General features: G+C 43.3%; 1 protein-coding gene across 4 annotated transcripts in view; it reads right to left on the bottom strand.

Moving 5' to 3' along the window:
- The window catches only part of tsc1a (TSC complex subunit 1a), a 47,197-nt gene extending 26,612 nt beyond the window's left edge, over positions 1-20,585 (bottom strand). The window contains exons 1-18 of one of the 4 annotated variants that reach the window (XM_024002641.2): positions 20,453-20,585; positions 20,281-20,364; positions 19,427-19,622; positions 12,167-12,270; positions 11,470-11,622; positions 11,034-11,178; positions 10,335-10,489; positions 10,140-10,213; positions 9,754-9,935; positions 9,188-9,300; positions 8,093-8,261; positions 7,810-7,889; positions 7,333-7,390; positions 5,313-5,417; positions 4,443-5,034; positions 4,074-4,144; positions 2,414-2,580; positions 1,913-2,095 (exon numbers count right to left, since the gene is read on the bottom strand). In XM_024002641.2, coding sequence (XP_023858409.1) covers positions 1,913-2,095; positions 2,414-2,580; positions 4,074-4,144; positions 4,443-5,034; positions 5,313-5,417; positions 7,333-7,390; positions 7,810-7,889; positions 8,093-8,261; positions 9,188-9,300; positions 9,754-9,935; positions 10,140-10,213; positions 10,335-10,489; positions 11,034-11,178; positions 11,470-11,622; positions 12,167-12,270; positions 19,427-19,535 — 2,460 coding nt within the window. In that variant the 5' untranslated portion in view covers positions 19,536-19,622; positions 20,281-20,364; positions 20,453-20,585. Of the gene's footprint in view, positions 1-1,912; positions 2,096-2,413; positions 2,581-4,073; positions 4,145-4,442; positions 5,035-5,312; positions 5,418-7,332; positions 7,391-7,809; positions 7,890-8,092; positions 8,262-9,187; positions 9,301-9,753; positions 9,936-10,139; positions 10,214-10,334; positions 10,490-11,033; positions 11,179-11,469; positions 11,623-12,166; positions 12,271-19,426; positions 19,623-20,280; positions 20,365-20,452 lie in introns of those variants that run through there. The other 3 variants (XM_024002643.2, XM_024002642.2, XM_024002644.2) reach the window with 3 other exon arrangements.
- Between the last annotated feature and the right edge of the window lie 711 nt (positions 20,586-21,296).

A 21,296-nucleotide genomic window follows, 5' to 3' on the forward strand; every position in this document is an offset into this window, starting at 1 on the left:
TAAGTCCTTGCTCAAGACATAGAACATATGAAAGCTGGTGGTTCTTTTAACATGAGTCTTCAATATTCCCAGGTAAGAAGTTTTAGGTTGTAGTTATTATAGGAATTATAGGACTATTTCTCTCTATACGAATTGTATTTGAATAACCTTTGACTATTGGATGTTCTAATAGGCTCTTTAGTATATTCCAGTGTAACAGTATAGCTTCCATCACTCTCCTCGCCGCTACCTGGGCTCGAACCAGGAACACATTGACAACAGCCACCTCGAAGCACGCGTTACCCATGCAGAACACAAGGGGAACAACTCGCCAAGTCCAGAGCGAGTGACGTTTGAAACGCTATTAGCGCGCACCCCGCTAACTAACTACCATTTCACATCGGTTACACCAGCCTAATCTCGGAGTTGAAGGCTTGAAGTCTATAAACAGCGCAGATGTTGAACGCACAAAAGTGCTGTTTGAATGAATGCTTACGAGCCTGCTGGTGCCTACCACCTCGCTCAGTCAGACTCTGTCTATCAATCATAGAACTTATTATAACACAGAAATACGAGCCTTAGGTCTTAATATGGTCGAATCCGAAAGTATCATCTCGAAAAACAAAAACGTTTATTCTTTCAGTGAAATACGGTACCGTTATGTATTTTATCTAATGGGTGGCATCCATAAGTCTAAATATTCCTGTTACATTGCACAACCTTCAATGTTAGTTCATAATTATGTAAAATTCTGGCAAATTAGTTCGTAAATGAGGCCAGGCGGCTCAAACTCTTGCATATACCCTGACTCTGCGTGCAATGAACGCAAGAGAAGTGACACAATTTCACCCTGGTTAATATTGCCTGCTAACCTGATGTCTTTTAGCTAAATATGCAGGTTTAAAAATATATACTCTCGTGTATGATTTAGAAAGGCATTGATGTTTATGGTTAGTACACGTTGGAGCAACGACAGTCCTTTTCCGCGAATGCACACTGCATCGATTATATGCAACCAGACCACCGCTAGAAAACTAGTATATCATCAACCATATGTAGTCTATAACTAGTGATTATATTGATGATAGTTATTGTCATTATTACAAATAAATAAATAAATAAATAATAAATTAATAATAAATCGGGCAATTAATCGGTATCGGCTTTTTTTGGTCCTCCAATAAATCGGCATCGGCGTTGAAAAATCATAATCGGTCGACCTCTAGGACAGACAGTTGATCTTTTAAAGCATTGAAGTGTGGAGGCTACCACTGTAAGTATGTCTACTGTAGTTTATTGTTTTCCAAGCAGACAATGTTTCAGAATTCGCAGGCAGTGCAGCATATTTAGGTTTGGGGAAAAGTAGATGCAAAACATTATTGAATTTAAACGATCTGTTCACTGGTCCACAACAATTTGCAATTGTTTTGGTCTTTCAGAAACGGTCAAAAAGAAAACATTCTGCCAACACCTGCCATGGCCATTTCCTTTAGATACTGTTGTGGCCCATTTCCAATACCTCCATAGAAGGCATATACAGCAACTAAGGAAGTTATTGTCACCATAAAAGGTGAATGATGTGCGTTTCTCAGGCAGAGTTATAATGCTCGTTCACGCTGCCACAGTTTTACAAAAGGTCTGATTTATAACGGGAAACATGCGTATGTATGGCGTGCGCCAAGTTAATAAATCTCAATACTTTTGTCTTTTCAGAAATGGTGCATGTAGATATTTAGTGTAAAATGTAAGCGTCGGTTATAGATGAGGCTCCTGGACATCAGTAAATAAATATACAGACCCCCTCCTGAAAAGATGCAAGTCCTGGTTATAAGGCGGTTGATTCATAAAAATAAGATTGGTTAAATGTATTACATTCACTCCTGTGTCAAAGTGGTACTGTGTACTATATGTGGTTATTCATCTGTGTGCTCACCTGCAGCTTCTGAGCCTTGGATAGGTACAGGTCATGGCCCTGCTGTAGCTGTTGGAATTGACTGTGGAGGCAAGCCGTCTCAGTGTCTCCATCCTCCTTCAGGCGCCTGTAGCGCTGCTGCTCCTCCACCAGACTGGCCTGCAGAGACTGGATCTCTATGTCCTGCAGCTTCAGCTGTGCCTTCTGCAACCATATAAAATCACAACACACCATACAGTAAAACAAAAATTCAAGAGATAAAAACAAGCAGGYCATACATGTTTTTATAAAAATATGTCAACCACCGCTCCTAAATCAACCGAAAGAAACCTCATGTTCATTAGGCATCAATATGAACCGCTTGTTTTCTTTTCTCCGTTGCAAAACATTTTGCTACAGGGTGCACTAATGAATACGACCCTGGTAAACAACATGCATGCTTTAATTTCCAAAAATAAGTTATGTTCTATTCGGAATTCAATGGCTTCTGACTGGGCAGGGAGTGCAAGGTTTTTAATTAACCATTGAGTTGTTTTGCTCTTCCATGGCGGTGGCATTGATGATGCGGCGGAGCAGACGGCGGTTGCGGATGGCGTGCTGCTCTCTCTTGTAGCGCTCGTACAGGAGCTGGTTGTGGAGCAGCAGCACCTGACTGCGCAGCGTGTGCAGCTCGTCCAGCGGCGTGGTGCCTGTCGAGAGGACACAGCAGCAAAATGTTTGATTATTTAATATTACGTTTATATTATTACTTTTTCAAACTCATTCTTTCAAGACCATGTTATTCATCTCAACAGAAAACTAGATATTAGTACTGTGGTATCAAAAACTATTTAAATTATACTGAACAAAAATATAAAAGAAACATGTAAAGTGTTGGTCCCATTTTTCAAGTGCTTAAATAAAAAGTCTCAGACTTTCCACATGCACAAACAGCTTATTTCTTTCAACTTTTTAAAATATTTTTACATCTGAGTTAGTGAGCATTTCTCCTTTGACAAGATAATCCATCCACCTGACAGGTGCGGCATATCAAGAAGCTGATTAAACAGCATGATCATTACACAGGTGGACCTTGTGCTGGGGACAATAAAAGGCAACTTTAAAATGTGCAATTTCGTCAAACACCACAATGCCACAGATGTCTCAAGTTGAGGGAGCGTGCAATTGGCATGCTTACTGCAGGAATGTTCACCAGAGCTGTTGCCAGATAATTAAATGCTAATTTCTCTACCATAAGCAGCTTCCAATGTCATTTTTGAGAATTTGGCAGTACGTGCAACAGGCCTCACAACCGCAGACCAAGTGTAGTCACGCCAGACCAGGACCTCCACATCCGGCTTCTTCACCTGTGGGATCGTCTGAGACCAGCCACCCGGACTGCTGATGAAACTGAGGAGTATTTCTATCTGTAATAAAGCCCGTTTTGTGGGGAAAAACACATTTCGATTGGCTGGGCCTGGCTCCCAAGTGGGAGACCTCCCAGGCCCACCCATGGCTGTGCCCCTGCCCAGTCAAATCCTTATTTATTTATTTCAATTGACTGATTTCCTTATATATGAACTGTAACTCAGTAAAATTGTTAAAATTGTTGAATGTTGTGTTTATATTTTTGTTCAGTATAGATCAAAACGAAATGGTACTGTATATTGCATAGATTTTAAGCATTAACCTAAGCACTGCATGCATAGATTGTATCAAAAGACCTTGAACTTTTTACTCCATAGCAAAGGGCAAGAAACTATGAGATACAGTGGCTCTCAGATTCTGTAGTAAGATTCTGTAGTAAGCCAAATTCCATTGGATTGAATAGGTCAATCTAATTAATATTAGACTGGAGAGTTTGGAGGACAGAAACAGAAGGACAGGTTGATCCACAGACACTCATGGCAGTTCCCCTAGGTACAGATCTATGATCAGCTCCCCCTCCCCCAATCCTAGCCTTAGTGGGTTAATAGCAAAACTGACACAAGATCAGTGTTTAGGGTCAACTTCACCCTACTCCATATTTTACAGCTGATATGTAGCTTTTCAAAGAAGATACAGGTAGGAACCTGCTAGAAAAAAAGACACAAACCAACAAATAGAGAGATGGATGCAGTAGGATGGAGAGCGCAGACAGGAAAAAAAGGATTGTCTCATCCTCTCCCCCATCATAGCATAGTGGCAATACATTTGGCAATACCTTTCGCTTTCATACTCTGTTGTTTACCTCCAAAGTGTGTCCAGTCTACTGACTTGTTTGGCATGGGCAATCTATAACAAGAACACACACAGTACAGAGGAGTGTGAGGAAAGTTCACAATGAAGGGTCAATAACAGACACCGACATACATAGTACGGCACACCAAACAGCCAGGTCATGAGCACTTCATAACAATGCACAGATAGACCCACTACCAGTGAATCATGAAATCACACATGAGAGAGCAATAACATGGATGGAGTACTAGTCTATGGAAGGAATTGGCTTGCCCGCCCAGACTTCCATAAAGGGGTTGTCGTCCATACGGACAGAGTAGCGAAACACACTCAGCCAGCCATAACCTCTCACCTCTTGAGCACTTTTTCATAGGCCTCGTTGCCGTGCTGAATGAGGCGATCCAGGACCTCCAGCGGGGACATTGCCGCCATCTCATCCCCTTCCTCCTCCCCTTTGCTTGCGTTCCTCTCCCCCTCGTCGCTAGCGGCCCTCTGCGCCAGTGCCACCGAAGTCTTCCTCCCCACGAACAGAGAGGCAGCCCTGGGCAGGGCCAGCTCAAACAGAGGCTCGTAGACGGGGTTAACAGGGTCCCTGAAGATACTGGGGGAGGAGAACAGGCCGTACTTTGCCAGACCGGAGCCCCCCTCCTCCTCGGCCCTGTAGGGGCTCTGAGAAGTGCTAAATCCGGTCAGCAAGTTGTCGATGGGGGTGAAGCACGGCCGGAAGGACCAGGGGAGCTGCTGATCTCCTCCCCCCGCCGAGCACTCGCTCTTGTCGGGTGTGGACACCAGGCGCTGGGCCTCCTTGTTTAGGCTCTGGTTGGAGGTGGTGAGGAGCATCTCCTTCTCCTGAGGCCCAGTCAGTGTCTCTGTAGTGTTGTAGAAAGAGTGGTCTGCCTTGTGCTTCTGCTCAGTCAATTTCAGGAGCTCCTCTGTGATGGCATCTGACCAGGGAGAAGAGCGTATGGAACAAATCAATGCTTTTCACACTGACTGAACACAAGTGGTTTTCATGGGAAGATATTAATACCGTAGTAGGTTTGGGGGGATTTAAATGAGCCCTGGTGTGAAGTTTCCCCTTTGGTACAGATCAAGGATTGGTTTCCCTCCTGCAATCCTAACCTTAACCACTCGTGAGGAAAATTGAAAAACTGACCAAAGACCACTGGTATAGGTGCAACTTCACCCTACACCATTTAATGAATTGGGAAAAACCATTCACCCTCGTCATGTTCATTCTCCATCCTTTGAATGTCCAGATCCTGCTCTTTGATGAAGTCCGACAGCTCGGTCAACGACATGGTCTTCACACTCTCACCAGCAGCACCTGACAAAGAGCATAGAGAGTGCTTAGTTCCAGACCTGGGTTCAAATAGTATTTGTTTTCTTACAAATATTTCAGCTGCACTAGATTGAGCTTTCCTCAATGGAACTAATGGAATAGTAGCAAAAGTGCAAACCCCGCCCATCTGGGTACTCTCGACAGGCTCAATCAAACAAAAAGTATTCCAAAGACAAGCAATACCATTTCTACCCAGGTCCCGTCAACGCCACCTCTATTCTACAATGGTCTCGGGTGATGCCTTTATTTACAGCAAAGGTCACGTAAAGCCCCCAAAAATTGGGGAGGAAAGGTACTTTGGCGATGTCAACAGAACTAACGAGTCCTTTTAGGCAATAAATAGTAGTGATGGGGGGGGGGGGGAATCTACAGTTACATATCGCAATATTATCTTTGACAATATTATATTGATATTCGACTCCAACTTAATATATAATATCAAAAATGTTTTGCTACTGTAGGTAGCATTAGCTAGTGCTAGTCGGCTTTACCTGCGCCAAAACTCCAGTATTCTAAATCCTATAGCTTATTCTACATCGTTTTAAATAGTGAGCCAACATTTTTTCAACACTTATTTCCGAGTGGTCAAAACTCATTTTCTCATGCTCATCTCTTTGCAGAAGACATATTGTGAGCCATATGTTTGGAAGAAATAAATAAAATCATAGTATCGAATCGTAATACCCATCGTATCGGAACCTAAGTATTGTGATAATATCATATCATGAGGGCCCTAGCAATTGCCAGCAATAATAAAATAGGCTAGAAATCTGGTCTAGTGAACGATCGCTCATAAGAGGACATTTGTTCTTAACTCCTTACACTTGTGGGAATTGGCCTATATGGACAGGGCTACATTGAAATATTTCTTACATAAGAACTACGTAAAAGTATATGCATAACAATTGTAGCAATTAAAAAAGGAACAGTTTGGAGATTATTAGACTAAAAGGTGAAGACAACAGTTCACTTTAAAAGACTGAATCCAAACATTAAACTGTTGATTTTATGTGCATTTTACATTCTGTACTTTGGTGTTTTTTTGGAGCTCAACCTAGCTGTGCCATTGAGGAACTAGAGCAAGCACACTTGTATTTTTGTTTGGAACACAGCCCTGCATCCCCCACCTTTACACAATAACCGTTGTTTAAGCAATCCAAAAACAGTCCATAATAAATCGCAACCTGAGTCAGCTGGGCATAACTTGAAAACAGGTTCAATTGCCAACATAACTAGCTAAATTATAAAATACGATCTTACAGTGTTAGGCTTTCAGAGGGCAATTCAGAGAAGGAGATCCTAATTTTGGTGAGCATAGAATAGAGACATGAGTGCATTCAGATGCGTGGTCCGTTGTAAATCTTCTTCACAATACAACATAGGCTCTTTCTGTTCAGGACATTGCAGGCTATAACGCCATGTCATCAAACATAGTGATCATAAAACACGGCATATTACAATGAGTTTTATGATATGAAAATGTGAAGTGCACATTTGGACTCACAGGTGTTTGGCTTCTTATTATGACATCAAAGCGGTATTTATTGTAATCCTCAGCATCTCATCTTTCAAAATATGTAATTTACAGCCTTTACCTCACTCAGACAACAGAAAATGAGCAAAAGTAGCCCAATTAGCAGGAGGGGTGCTCAAGTTCAGAACGACTGTCAGTCAAAACCCATAAAGAGCTGTGAAGCGGAGATCCGAAGCTCTGACATCATGTATAGCATGTTACTGTACAGCCACTGCGTTCCAATTTAGGTCGGTTATCAGTGTCCAAACCTGCCATTTTCAACCCGAATACGGGTATGAGTGTTAAGGGCTAACATTGGCTCTATAAAAAACACTGAATAGTGACAGCGAAACCTGCTCCTCTTCGGAGATGAGCAAAGCTGCTGACCTTTACTGATGACCTCAGGGTTGCCTCTCTCTGCCTCTCCACTTGGTTTCTGCTTCAGCTGTCGGAACAGATAAAAATTCAGCAGATGAAAAGTCTTACGGGTGGACCATTGGCTTCAAACACACAACCAGCGCACAAACAGCACACTGGGTACAACCATAACCTAAATGCAGTCAACACTGGCTGGAGCAAACGAACTCCCTTAGGCTGGGCTCTACTCTGCGGGTGGAGTGATTGCTTCGTTTGCGTAACTTTTAGAGGGAGTTCAGTTTGCCACTTCTGCTGAAGATGGCATTTCCAGCTCTGCTTGTGTTCAGTGTACACTCTGGCTCTGCAGATACTTTCCTTTCTCGCTATGATCTGTACTAGCCAATTAAATAATTTAAGAACATCTTCAGTAATTAACTACTATGAGTAGTGCTTAGTGGTTCTGGTACAAAGATTATGGTAGTAAAAATTGTGTGCTACAGTACATACCTGATTGGTTGTGTTGGGGGGTGAACAAACATGCTCAAACTCATTGGAGAGAGTCGGGGCAGGACTGAGACATTTCCCACCTGCGATGAAACAAGAACACACAATTCTGAGTGAAAGTCCTTATGACAGTCCATCAAAACACTCTTCGTAGCACCGGAAAGTATACTAACTGTAACTGTTCTTTGTTCTCCCGTCTTAACTTTCACTAGATCTTCATATGTTTTCCCCAGCTGGTATTTGACCAGCAAAAACTAAGGTAAAATAAAAAATGAACAAAAATGACCTGATGTGCTGGCTGTTTGGCTGGGGGCATGGGAGGCACTTTGGGATAGCTCTGGAACATTGGCAGGAGAGATACCCCTCGAGGTGGGAGGTGTGGTCAATCCACAATCCGAGGACGGACTCCACATCGACACTTTATTCCCAGCGGGGTCGACTTCACAGTGTTGGTTCTGGAAACATGTGCACAGGGACAAGARGGCCATTTGTGTCTCAAGAGAATTTACATGAATCACAATCAATGGGAATACAGAATAGAATACAATTGTGTAGAATAACTGCATTTTTCAGTGGGAGCTTCAGTGTTTTATGTTATATACTTGGTACACCGAACAAAAATATAAAACGCAACATGTAAAGTGTTGGTCCCATGTTTCTTGAGCTGAAAATGAAATCCCAGAATTGTTCCATACGCACAAAAAGCTTACTTCTCTGAAATTTTGTGGACAAATTTGTTTACATCTCTGTTAGTGAGCATTTCTCATTTGTCAAGATAATCCAGCCACCTGACAGGTGTGGCATATCAAGAAGCTGATTAACAGAATGACCATTACAGGTTTACCTTGTGCTGGGGGCAATAAAAGGCCACTCTAAAATGTGCGGTTTTGTCACACAATGGCACAGACGTCTCAAGTTGAGGGAACTTGCAATTGGCATGCTGACTACAGGAATGTCCACCAGAGCGGTTACCAGATAATTCAATGTTAATTTCTCTACCATAAGCCAATGTCATTTCAGAGAATTTGTCAGTACATCCAAAATGGTGTCACAACCGCAGACCCAGAGTGCCCTATGATGGCACTTATGATATGGGCAGGCATAAGCTACGGACAACGAACACAATTGCATTTTGTCAATGGCAATTTGAAAGCATAAAAATACCGTGACGAGATCCTGAGAACCATCGTGAGGCCCATTTTTATTTAACGGTATCTGTGAACAACAGATGCATATCCATATTCTCAGTCAGGTGAAATCCATAGATTAGGCCCTAATGAATTTATTTCAATTGACTGATTTCCTAACATGAACTGTAAATCTTTGGATTTCAACGTAATCTCACTAATGGGGTGTTTTCGCTTGGAGAACAGTGACACACCTGGTGGAAAGAGGTGTGGGGACTGCAGAGAGAGGACTGGGTCCCTGGTAGCTGGGGTAAGGACAGGGAGAGAGGCGGTCGGCCAACCGATAGGGGGGTAGAGGCAGAGCTACCTGTGTGGGGAGGAGGGGGAAAAAAACACACCTGGAACATTAATATACACACAACCTGTAAATACAGGCACGCTGATGAACAGCTCAAAACCTCTTTCGACCCCCTGAAGTAACAGACACTGTGGTAGAAAAATACAAAAAAGGCTAATTAAATATTTAACCATTGTTTTTCTACCTGTGAATTACAGCAGTGGCTTAAGCGTGGCTTACAACTAAGTAACCAAGTGGTATTTGGCCAAACTGCTGTTCGAGCCTGTAACTGCATTACTCCATTACAAACAACGGAGTAGCCTGGTCCCAGGTAAGTTTGTGCCGTCATGTCAACTCAATGAGTGCCAAGGAGTTGACATGACACAAACAGACCTGGGACCAGACTAAGGACAGAGCTGTGCTACAATGGTCATATTTTATTAGGATTGAGTTGTATCAAAGTGAATGTGTCAGAGCTCTGACCGAAGCTGCTGAGGAAGTCGGTGTAGGGGCTGGCAGTGTAGTCGAGACCGGACCGCAGGTGATGATGGATGGTGACGTGGTCTGGCATGCTGGAGTAACCCTCCTCACAGGATGCCTCCTTGGGGTCCAGGGAGACTTTTGCACATTCAATCACAATGTCGTGGATCTCAAACCTCTTCCACCTGGCCAAGGGGTTTGACATGACCCCTTATTATTAGTGTAAACTTGGCTGTTGTCGAGTCAGACCTTACAAGTCGAAAGAGTCTTTGGTTGCGTCAAATGGTACCCTATATAGTGTACTACTTTTGACCAGGGCCCTGGTCAAAAATAGTGCACTATATAGGGAATAGGGTGCAATATGGGAATCCTACTTTCTGAGTGCTTACCTGGAGGGGTCCAGCTCATAGTCGTTGGTTCCAGTGACCAATTCGGGATGTATCCGCACATGCCCCAACATCGGCTAAGAAACGAGCAAATTGGTGAGACGGATGACCACGAGACATCTCTTCACACAACATACATTTATGTAGTGTGCATAGATTCTAGGATGGGGTGAGTATGGCGTGTCCTGTTGTACTAACCTTCACTACTTCCTCAAAGGTGTCCACGTTCTCCTTCATACTGTAGTGGGAGCGCAGGTAGGAGACAAAGTTGCAGGGGTACATGCCGTAGAGCCGGTGGAAGAGGGAGTACACACTGGCATGGAGGTGGATCAGATACACCCCGTGCACATGCCCTATGGCCCACAGGGTGGGGTGTGGGGCGAGAAAAGGGGTTAGGCAACATTTCACAATTCCAAGGAAATTACCAAATGAGATCCCAAGGAAATAGATCCTGTCCTGTAGCTAGATGAGCATGAATGCTCTAGTAGTTTAACTACTCAATAGTTTGGCTGTGACTACAATTCACCACACATTTAATGATGGGAAAATCTAATATCAGATAGTACACAGAGAGCTACTGTCCCCTCATCCCAGTACCTCCTTCCCATGGGACAGGTTATGGGTTTAAACTTAGGGTGTTCCTCCAACCTCTCCTTGACAACCTCCAGCCATTTCATTTATCTCATCTATCCCATTACTAACACACCTGATTCAATTGGTCAACTAATCATCAAAGCCATGAATAGCTGAATCTAGTGATGGAATAGATCAAATAGGTGAAACGGTTGGTAGTCCCAGAGGTGTGATTTGCTGTGTCAAATTGCTGTGGTCTGATGGGCTACGCCCTTTCTAGTAATTGTATTTCTATGTGGGCAATACTGATCTACGTTAAACCACCTGGGTTTTTCAGGCTCCAGGACGCCAGTCGGCCAAAGATGTCAAAGAAGTCGTATATGTGCTGCTTCCCTGCCTGGGGTATCACGGGTAGCAATGTGATCAACACTAGAACTCCAGTTATCAGCACCACCACATCAGAGTCGGTCTAGATTGGGCAAAAAAAGAGAGCGCAAACTCAATGGCTGTGTCCCACATTACATCCTATTCCCTATATCAGTGGAGGCTGCTGAGGGGAGGACGGCTCATAATAATGGCTGGAACGGAGCGAATGGAATGGTATCAAACACATGGAAACCATGTGTTTGATGTATTTGATACCATTCCACTTATTCCGCTCCAGCCATTACCACGAGTCCGTCCTCCCCAATTAAGGTGCCACCAACCTCCCGTGCCCTATATAGTGCACTACTTTTGACCAAGGCGCTGACTGATGTACCTTAAGGCATTTGAGTAAGGAGGTGAGCAGAGGGAAGCGGGTTATCTTGTGCATCCAGGGGGGCTGCTTGCGGATAACGTGCCCCAGGAGGGTAAGGGTGGGCAGTCGACAGGCCGGCTTGGCCATGCACTCGTTCAGCTTGTCCAGGAGGTGCTGCGGGACAACACAGACAAGTTAACATATCCAGTGCAAAGGTGTATTCACAAGGAACTGGACGAAACAGAGGGACTAACCTAAAAGTATTTTTCCAGCTGGAAAACGTTTTGCTATGGTGAGCACTCAATGGCTGCTCATGGAATTCAACAATGGCTTCCGTACGATATTGTCAATTAATAAATAATTCTGTTTAAGATGTGTGGTGAAATTGTTCAGAGCACAATTGTTCAGAGCACAATGTTATGTTTTGAAATCCCTGCGGTAAACCACACTTTATCCACAGAGGCCGGATTGATAGCCTGGTTGCATTTCTGTTTGTGCTATCCTGCCAACTCGTGCCAATGATAATAGGAGTTGGCAGGACAGCACACCGATCTGGGACTAGGCAACTCAATTGGTGCTCCGGGTAAAGATTCCCCTAAAAACAGATCAGGGATCAACTTCTCTATTCTAACCATCTAACCATCTAACCATTAGCGGAGAAAATGATAAACTAACCCAAGATCAGAGCCTCGGGGAAACTTTACCCTACAGTGCTCACCTTGTCATGAGGCTCCCTGACAGAGCAGAGGATGAGTATAGCCTGTGGAGAGCTGTTCTCAAGGTAGTAATCCACAAGGCCATTGAGCAGCACAGATCCTCGCTCTGTTATTCAGAAGGGAAGAATCAACTAATCAATGTAAGTAACATGTTGATGACTAGAGACAACCAGAGCCATGTATTTTTTTTATAGATAAATAAATACATGGCTATTATATCTATCTCAATATATAGCTCTGGAGACAACGTTAAGAACATAGAGAGGAGGAGATCCTGCCAATACATTAGATGTTGGTTTATTTGTTAATAACATATGCCATTTAGCAGACTCTTTTATCCAAAGTGACAATCATGCGTGCATACTTTTTAAGTATGGGTGGGCCCGGGAATCGAACCCACTATCCTGGCGATGCAAGCACCATGCTGTACCAATTGAGCTACAGAGGACCCAGCACTTGATCATGACTCTCAGTGTCTAATTACTCTTGTGTCATGTAATGGAAAAGGCATCTTCTGTATGGGGAGCTTTGTTAAGAGCCCCAATGCTCGGTCTGAATATTAACACGCATTGCTTGCTGCACTGTTTTGGAAGCATAATGACCTCCTTATCTTTCATATCTGTGAGAAATAAGGTTAAATTGATATACACCTTTATAGGGTAAGTGTTCCCACACGGCCATCTCTCCATGTTACAGCGCTTGTTACAGAAGACAGAGGCGCGTTAGCATAACTCGGGAATTGTAACAATTGCAGATTCGTCAGATGGAGGCACCCATAGCTGTATGGATCTCTGCAAAACTGCTACAGTAAGTATCTTTTTTTATTTGAAGGATTGTCTCGCTGATGAACGATAAGGACCATATGTTTCGGAAAGCGATGATTATTGACGTTTCTCTTCTTGTCGGGATAGTAGCTCATATGAAGCAGTCGTGGGCAAAGCTAACCGCTGAAAACTGTAGGGAGTAGGCTAGTTCGGCTTCGATGATTAAAAAGCAATTCAGTTAAAAAATATATATTCAATTTTTACATTAAATGCATTATGCGGGTTGATTAAAACAATTAATAAAAGTCCCATGATGGCAGTGACTGCCCATTACTGCTTATCACTTATTAACCATAATTTATGATGATTTTATTATTTCATTCCAAGTCATCATCTCATCACTATAGAGCTGCTGCCTATGCTGTCTGACAAAAATCACTATATTAGTAGTTATTCAAAGTAAATAAGGCATACTTTTGACTGCTGAATACCAACTATCAATCATTAAAGTCATGTATTTTCTTTAGAAAAAAACAGTAGATAGTGATAGCACTGATGTCAACCAGGCATTCCTATGGAAAACTCCCGATGGCGCATGAAACTGGAAGTGACTGAATTTGTGCACCATATTGCTGAATTGGGCTGAATGGCACCCCTCCCTCATTGCCCAAAAAACGCAAAGGATCATGGTGAAAGTGGCCGTAACTATCAAAGGATCATGGTCGATGTAGTCATTTTCATCCTGCCTGAGCAAGTCAATCTTAATGTCTATGACATGAGGGCGCAAGTGACCTCTAGCCTGTCGGCGTGTGATTGGTCTGTGTCAACACATGGTCCTGTGTGATGTCAAAAGTAATCAGAATATATCACTATTTAATTAATTATCTGGATTTGTAGCAAAAAATATATATAATTCAGTGGGTATCGAACTTCATAATAAACTCATTTTTGAGCCCAAAATSGACATTGATTATTATTTTAATTTCCATATGCTTTTTAAAACCTCTACAGGACCCCCCCCCCCCCTCAGAAAGCTTAAATTCTTGTTAATCTAACTGCACTGTCCAATTTACAGTAGCTATTAGAGTGAAAGAATACCATGCTATTGTTTAATGAGAGTGCACAGTTATGAACTTGAAAATGTATTAATAAACCAATTAGGCACATTTGGGCAGACTTGATACAACAGTTTGAACAGAAATGCAATGGTTTATTGGATCAGTCAAACTATTGTGAGAGAAATTACAAGATTGTTATAATACTGTTATTGCATCAAATGGTTGTTTTATGCAACAGAATAAGGGGTTGTTAGAACACTCATCTGTGCGTGTTCTACTGAGGATGGGCCTCTGGGAGATTTAAAACTGACAGAAGATTTACAATGTCTTTGGGTGATAAACCTAAAAGAGACCGCATTCCATAGCATGAGTTAATGTTTCTGTTCTATAAAAAGGTACCAGGGAGAGATGGCTCGGGGCCAGACCCTGGTTTCTACACAATGAGAACAGTTTTTACGTATCTTTCACACAAATCTTAACCTTGTGACCCATTCCATACATCTGTTGTTTGTCAAGTAGACTGAAGGTGGTGTATCTTGGCTATAAAAGACCTTTGTACCTTTGTCTCAATTAATCACCTAAGAGTGATTCGTTGACTAGCCATCATTATCGTAAAGCACTCAATCGATTCACTTTGTGTGTGTTGTATTGACCTGCTCCCTTATTAATAAGTGAATAAAGATTTAGTTGAAGTATGATGTGTGTGTGATAAGTTTGTCTCTCATTTGATGGTAAAGAAATTAACCACCACACTATGCACATACACTGCTGCCATCTAGTGGGCAAAATCTAAATTGCAGCTAAAATTGAATAATACATTGTGGCCTCTCTCTTGTATTTCAAAGATGGGGGGGAATGAAAAGGAAAAAAAACATGTTTTTTCTTTGTATTATCTTTTACCAGATCTAATGTGTTATATTCTCCTACAATTTCACATTTCCACAAACTTCAAAGTGTTTCCTTTCAAATGGTATCAAGAATATGCATATCCTTGCTTCAGGTCCTGCGCTACAGGCAGTTAGATTTGGGTATGTCATTTTAGGTGTAACCGATGTGAAATGGCTAGCTAGTTAGCGGTGGTGCGCGCTAATAGCGTTTCAATCGGTGACGTCACTCGCTTTGAGACCTTGAAGTAGTGGTTGCCCTTGCTCGCTTTGAGAGCTTGAAGTAGTGGTTAACCTTGCTCTGCAGAGCAAGGGGAACCACTACTTCAAGGTCTCAAAACGAGTGACATCACCGATTGAAACGCTATTAGCGCACACCACCGCTAACTAGCTAGCCATTTCACATCGGTTACATAGGGAAAACTGAGGGCCTTTTTTTATGTAGCGATACCTTGCGAAGCAACTGCTCTCTGTCCCTCCCTCTAATGTGCATTCTTCTGTCTCTACTCGTAGCATGCGTAAAATAAGCACACAGACCGGACAAGTAGGCTCACAATGGATTATGGTCATTTTAGCTAATTACCAAGTTTTTCTGCACTAAACTATGTAGAATATTGGCCTGTTGGAAACTAAAACTCCCTATTACGTCACACATTTTGGGCTTGATCTGATTTATCTCTAGAGAAACTATGCAACGTGCGCATTGAGGGCACAGAAAAACAAATGAAATGGAATTCAAATAATTTAACCAATGTTAGTCAATTACTTGTATTATTGATTTTGTATTGTAGATATGTTATGGTAGAGTGTTGTGCAATAATGTGTTGTGTTTTGTATTGTATGATTAACTTCCGGCGCCGACCGAGATGGCCGCTTCGCTTTCCTAGGAAAATATGCAGTATTTTGTTTTTTTATGTGTTATTCCTTACATTGGTACCCCAGGTAATCTTAGGTTTCATTACATACAGTCGGGAGGAACTACTGAATATAAGAGCMAYGTCAACTCACCATCGTTACAACCAGGAATATGACTTTCCCGAAGCGGATCCAGTGTTTTGCCTTCCACCCAATACAATGGATCTGATCCCAGCCGGCGACCCTAAGCGACGCCGTAAATGGGGCAAACGAAGTGGTCTCCTGGTCAGGCTTCGGAGAYGGGCACATCGCGCTCCACTCCCTAGCATACTACTCGCCAATGTCCAGTCTCTTGACAATAAGGTTGATGAAATCCGAGCAAGGGTAACATTCCAGAGAGACATCAGAGATTGTAACGTTCTTTGCTTCACGGAAACATGGCTCACTCAAGAGACGCTAACGGAGTCGGTGCAGCCAGCTGGTTTCTTCACGCATCGCGCCGACAGAAACAAACATCTTTCTGGTAAGAAGAGGGGCGGGGGTGTATGCCTTATGATYAACGAGACGTGGTGTGATCATAACAACATACAGGAACTCAAGTCATTCTGTTCACCAGATTTAGAATTCCTCACAATCAAATGTCCACCGCATTATCTACCAAGGGAATTCTCTTCGATAATAATCACAGCCGTATATATTCCCCCCCAAGCAGACACATCGATGGCCCTGAACGAACTTTATCTGACTCTTTGTAAACTGGAAACCACACACCCTGAGGCTGCATTCATCGTAGCTGGGGATTTTAACAAGGCTAATCTGAAAACAAAACTCCCTAAATTCTATCAGCATATCGATTGTGCTACCAGGGCTGGTAAAACCTTGGATCATTGTTATACTAACTTCCGCGACGCATATAAGGCCCTCCCCCGCCCTCCTTTCGGAAAAGCTGACCTCCTACTCCATTTTGTTGCTCCCTGCCTACAAACAGAAACTAAAACAACAAGCTGCCTCGCTCAGGTCTGTTCAACGCTGGTCCGACCAATCTGATTCCACGCTTCAAGACTGCTTCGATCACGTGGATTGGGATATGTTCCGCATTGCGTCCAACAACAATATTGACGAATACGCTGATTCAGTGAGCGAGTTCATTRGAAAGTGCATTGACGATGTCGTACCCACAGCAACGATTAAAACATTCCCAAACCAGAAACCGTGGATTGATGGCAGCATTCGCGTGAAACTGAAAGCGCGAACCACTGCTTTTAACCAGGGCAAGGTGACCGGAAACATGACCGAATACAAACAGTGTAGCTATTCCCTCCGCAAGGCAATCAAACAAGCTAAGTCTCAGTATAGAGACAAAGTAGAGTCGCAATTCAACAGCTCAGACACAAGTGGTATGTGGCAGGGTCTACAGTCAATCACGGATTACAAAAGAAAACCAGCCCGTCGCGGACCAGGATGTCTTGCTCCCAGACAGGCTAAATAACTTTTTTGCTCGCATTGAGGACAATACAGTGCACTGACACGGCCCGCTACCAAAACCTGCGGGCTCTCCTTCACTGCAGCCGAGGTGAGTAAAACATTTAAATGTGTTAACCCTCGCAAGGCTGCAGGCCCAGACGGCATTCCCAGCCGCGTCCTCAGAGCATGCGCAGACCAGCTGGATGGTGTGTTTAAGGACATAGTCAATCAATCCTTATCCAGTCTGCTGTTCCCACATCTTCAAGAGGGCCACCATTGTTCCGTCCCAAGAAAGCTACGGTAACTGAGCTAACGACTACCGCCCCGTAGCACTCACTTCCGTCATCATGAAGTGCTTTGAGAGACTAGTCAAGGACCATATCACCTCCACCCTACCTGACACCCTAGACCCACTCCAATTTGCTTACCGACCCAATAGGTCCACAGACGACGCCATCGCAACCACACTGCCCTAACCCATCTGGAAAGAGGAATACCTATGTGAGAATGCTGTTCATCGACTACAGCTCAGCATTTAACACCATAGTACCTCCAAACTCGTCATCAAGCTCGAGACCCTGGGTCTCGACCCGCCTGTGCAACTGGGTCCTGGACTTCCTGACGGGCCGCCCCCAGGTGGTGAGGGTAGTAACAACATCTCCACCCCGCTGATCTCAACACTGGGGCCCCAGAAGGGTGCGTTCTGAGCCCTCTCCTGTACTCCCGTTCACCACGACTGCGTGCCATGCACGCCTCCAACTCAATAATCAAGTTTGCGACGACACTACAGTGGTAGGCTTGTTACCAACAACGACGAGACGGCCTACAGGGAGAGGTGAGGGCCCTCGAGTGTGGTGTCAGGAAAATAACCTCACACTCAACGTCAACAAAACAAAGGAGATGATTGTGGACTTCAGGAAACAGCAGAGGGAGCACCCCCTATCACAACGACGGGACAGTAGTGGAGAAGGTGGAAAGTTTTAGTTCCTCGGTGTACACATCACGGACAAAATGAATTGGTCCACCCACACAGACAGCGTTGTGAAGAAGGCGCAGCAGCGCCTCTTCAACCTCAGGAGGCTGAAGAAATTCGGCTTGTCACCAAAAGCACTCACAAACTTCTACAGATGCACATCGAGAGCATCCTGTCGGGCTGTATCACCGCTGGTACGGCAACTGCTCTGCCCACAACCGTAATGCTCTCCAGAGGGTAGTGAGTCTGCACAACGCATCACCGGGGGCAAACTGCCTGCCCTCCAGGACACCTACACCACCCGATGTCACAGAAGGCCATAAAGATCATCAAGGACAACAACACCGAGCCACGCCTGTTCACCCCGCTATCATCCAGAAGGCGAGTCAGTACAGGTGCATCAAAGCAGGGACCGAGAAACTGAAAAACAGCTTCTATCTCAAGGCCATCAGACTGTTAAACAGCCACCACTACATTTAGTGGCGCGCTGCCAACATACTGACTCACTCCAGCCACTTTAATAATGGTAATTGATGGAAATGATGTAAAAATGTATCACTAGCCACTTTAAACAATGCCACTTAATATAATGTTTACATACCCTACATTACTCATCTCATATGTATACTACTGTACTCTATTATTCATCTACTGGCATCTTGCCATCTTTATGTAATACATGTATCACTAGCCACTTTAAAACTATGCCACTTTATGTTTATATACCCTACATTACTCATCTCATATGTATATACTGTACTCTATACCATCTACTGCATCTTGCCTATGCCGTTCTGTACCATCACTCATTCATATATCTTTATGTACATATTCTTCATCCCTTTACACTTGTGTGTATAAGGTAGTAGTTGTGGAATTGTTAGGTTAGATTACTTGTTGGTTATTACTGCATTGTCGGAACTAGAAGCACAAGCATTTCGCTACACTCGCATTAACATCTGCTAACCATGTGTATGTGACAAATAACATTTGATTTGTATGTAATTGGGTCCCAAGAAGAGTAGGCAGCAGCTAATAGGGATTCAGAACAAATACAAATTAGTTGTTAAAAAAAAATCAAAAATACCCGAAACTTAATTGCTCTGCGGTAAAGGCAGCAGAATGTCACCTAAAGTTTGAGACCTACAGAGAACCATGCAAACACTGACCTATTCTCTCCCTAGTAGCGTGTAGTAATCTCAGCCTGTTGTGGTTGAGTGGCTAGTAGGAAGAGGGGGGATAATGCTGAATTTTGAGTACTGACCTGTGCTGAGGTGGTCATTGAGGACACTTTTGATCTGATCCAGTTCATGCAGATCGGACGACTCCAGGAGCAGGAGGTTGTCGCTCACATTCGGCTGCTCCTTTGCCATAGTGGTGCTGGGATGCCTATGGAACTGTCCCCCCTCTCAAGGTAAAGCCTGCCAGCAACCTGCTGTGCTGTTGTAATGGGCTGGCCACTGCAGGCATTTTGGACACCAAAGAAAATGTGGTCAAACTAAAAATTGAATAATTCATACAGCTGTGCAGTTAGATACACATCAATACTATTAATAGGAACTTACATCATATGACCATTTACTATCAATAATTTGTATTATGCCACGGCTGACTTTTTATTTAATGTTCAACTACAACATAAAGGATGATCAGTGGTGCCTGCCTGGTGGAATTGAGCGCGTGTGTTCAGTTAGCTATATGTGAATCCTAGTTAGCTAGCTAGTTACAGTAACGTAGTTGGGGAGAGATGAGTAGCAGGAACACTACTTGCGTCAACATATTTCTAAGTTATTACCAATGCAACATATTAAAGACATATTGCAATGAAACGAGAAGAAGTAGCTAATGAAGAAAGCTGACGTTAATGCACAAACTTGATTGAACGCTGCCCCAAAATGTTAGCTAACTATAACCAGACTAGCTAGCCATCTAGCTAGTTGGCTAGCTAACGTCAACTGTTACCAGTAGCTTGTACCGTACTGACAAACTCGATTAATTCATCAACTATTTTGCGGGGACTTATTTATCTTTAATTAAATTATGTACCAGCAAAGTTCAAATTTTAGATTAAAATATTTGTCACGGCGAAAGTAAACACTAGTGAATACATTTTAATACCTTCTACACTTGTTGTTCTCCACAGGGCGCAGCCATGTTGAGCAACCGAAAAGCCCCTCCCGCTCCTGAAATCTACGCAGCACTCTGGAAAAATTATTCACAGCTGTCAACTACAATCCGAGTCCGACTAAATTCTGACCTTCAAATCTGGCACGAAAGTTATAATACATACCATTCCTTTTTTTATTGGAACAATAACACTTTAATATAATATAATTGTGCTCCGTTGACTATGGCGTTGTTGCAGGGGGACTGCCTTGTTGGTTGAGAGGCAAGTTGGATTTCTCGTGACTCACATAGCAAGCCTGTCTGCGCAAGCGTTCTACGCACAAGGGCAAAGTGCTGTAGACCTATCCATTCCAGGCAGTAGGCCTACCAACAGATTTAAATTCATATGCGGTACCACTACAAACAGTAACTGTAAATGGTGCTACAGTATATCACTGTTGAATTGGCATTGCTCAGAAGTTGCACTTACATTTTGTTGCCTGCAATGGTGAATTTATGGAGGTAAGTAAAAAACGAATGATTGGAGTTGCCTAGGCCTGCATACAGGACTGTTAACCGGCTGATGTAAAGCCTTGGCATATTTGGGGAGCTGACAAGTCTTCTGGTCTCAGGCAAGGTTACTCAACACGCAGAGGTGTAGTCCATCGAACCAAAGCACCGGTTGAGCTCACAACGCTTGGGATTTTTTTTATATGGACCTAAATCATGACCCGAGAGAGCATAATTCATTTAAAAAAATGTTTTATCCCCTCAGACTAGAGAGAGGCGAAGGTTGAGAACCATGCGTACTTCCAAAACACGACCCTACCAAGCCGCACTGCATAACAAGAAGAAAACTGCTGATGCACTACCAAATTTCAAAATTGCACCTTGTATTTGAATAGTATATTCCAGGCCCACTATTCAAACTCTCAATAGTAGCCTAAGGGCTCTATTTGAACAGACCTAACGCAATGTCAAATCTTAGCGCTGGCTAAGATTTAGGTTTGGGGGTGTGTGATTTTTTT

Source organism: Salvelinus sp. IW2-2015, linkage group LG15 (genome assembly GCF_002910315.2).
Source record: "Salvelinus sp. IW2-2015 linkage group LG15, ASM291031v2, whole genome shotgun sequence".
NCBI lineage: Eukaryota > Metazoa > Chordata > Actinopteri > Salmoniformes > Salmonidae > Salvelinus > Salvelinus sp. IW2-2015.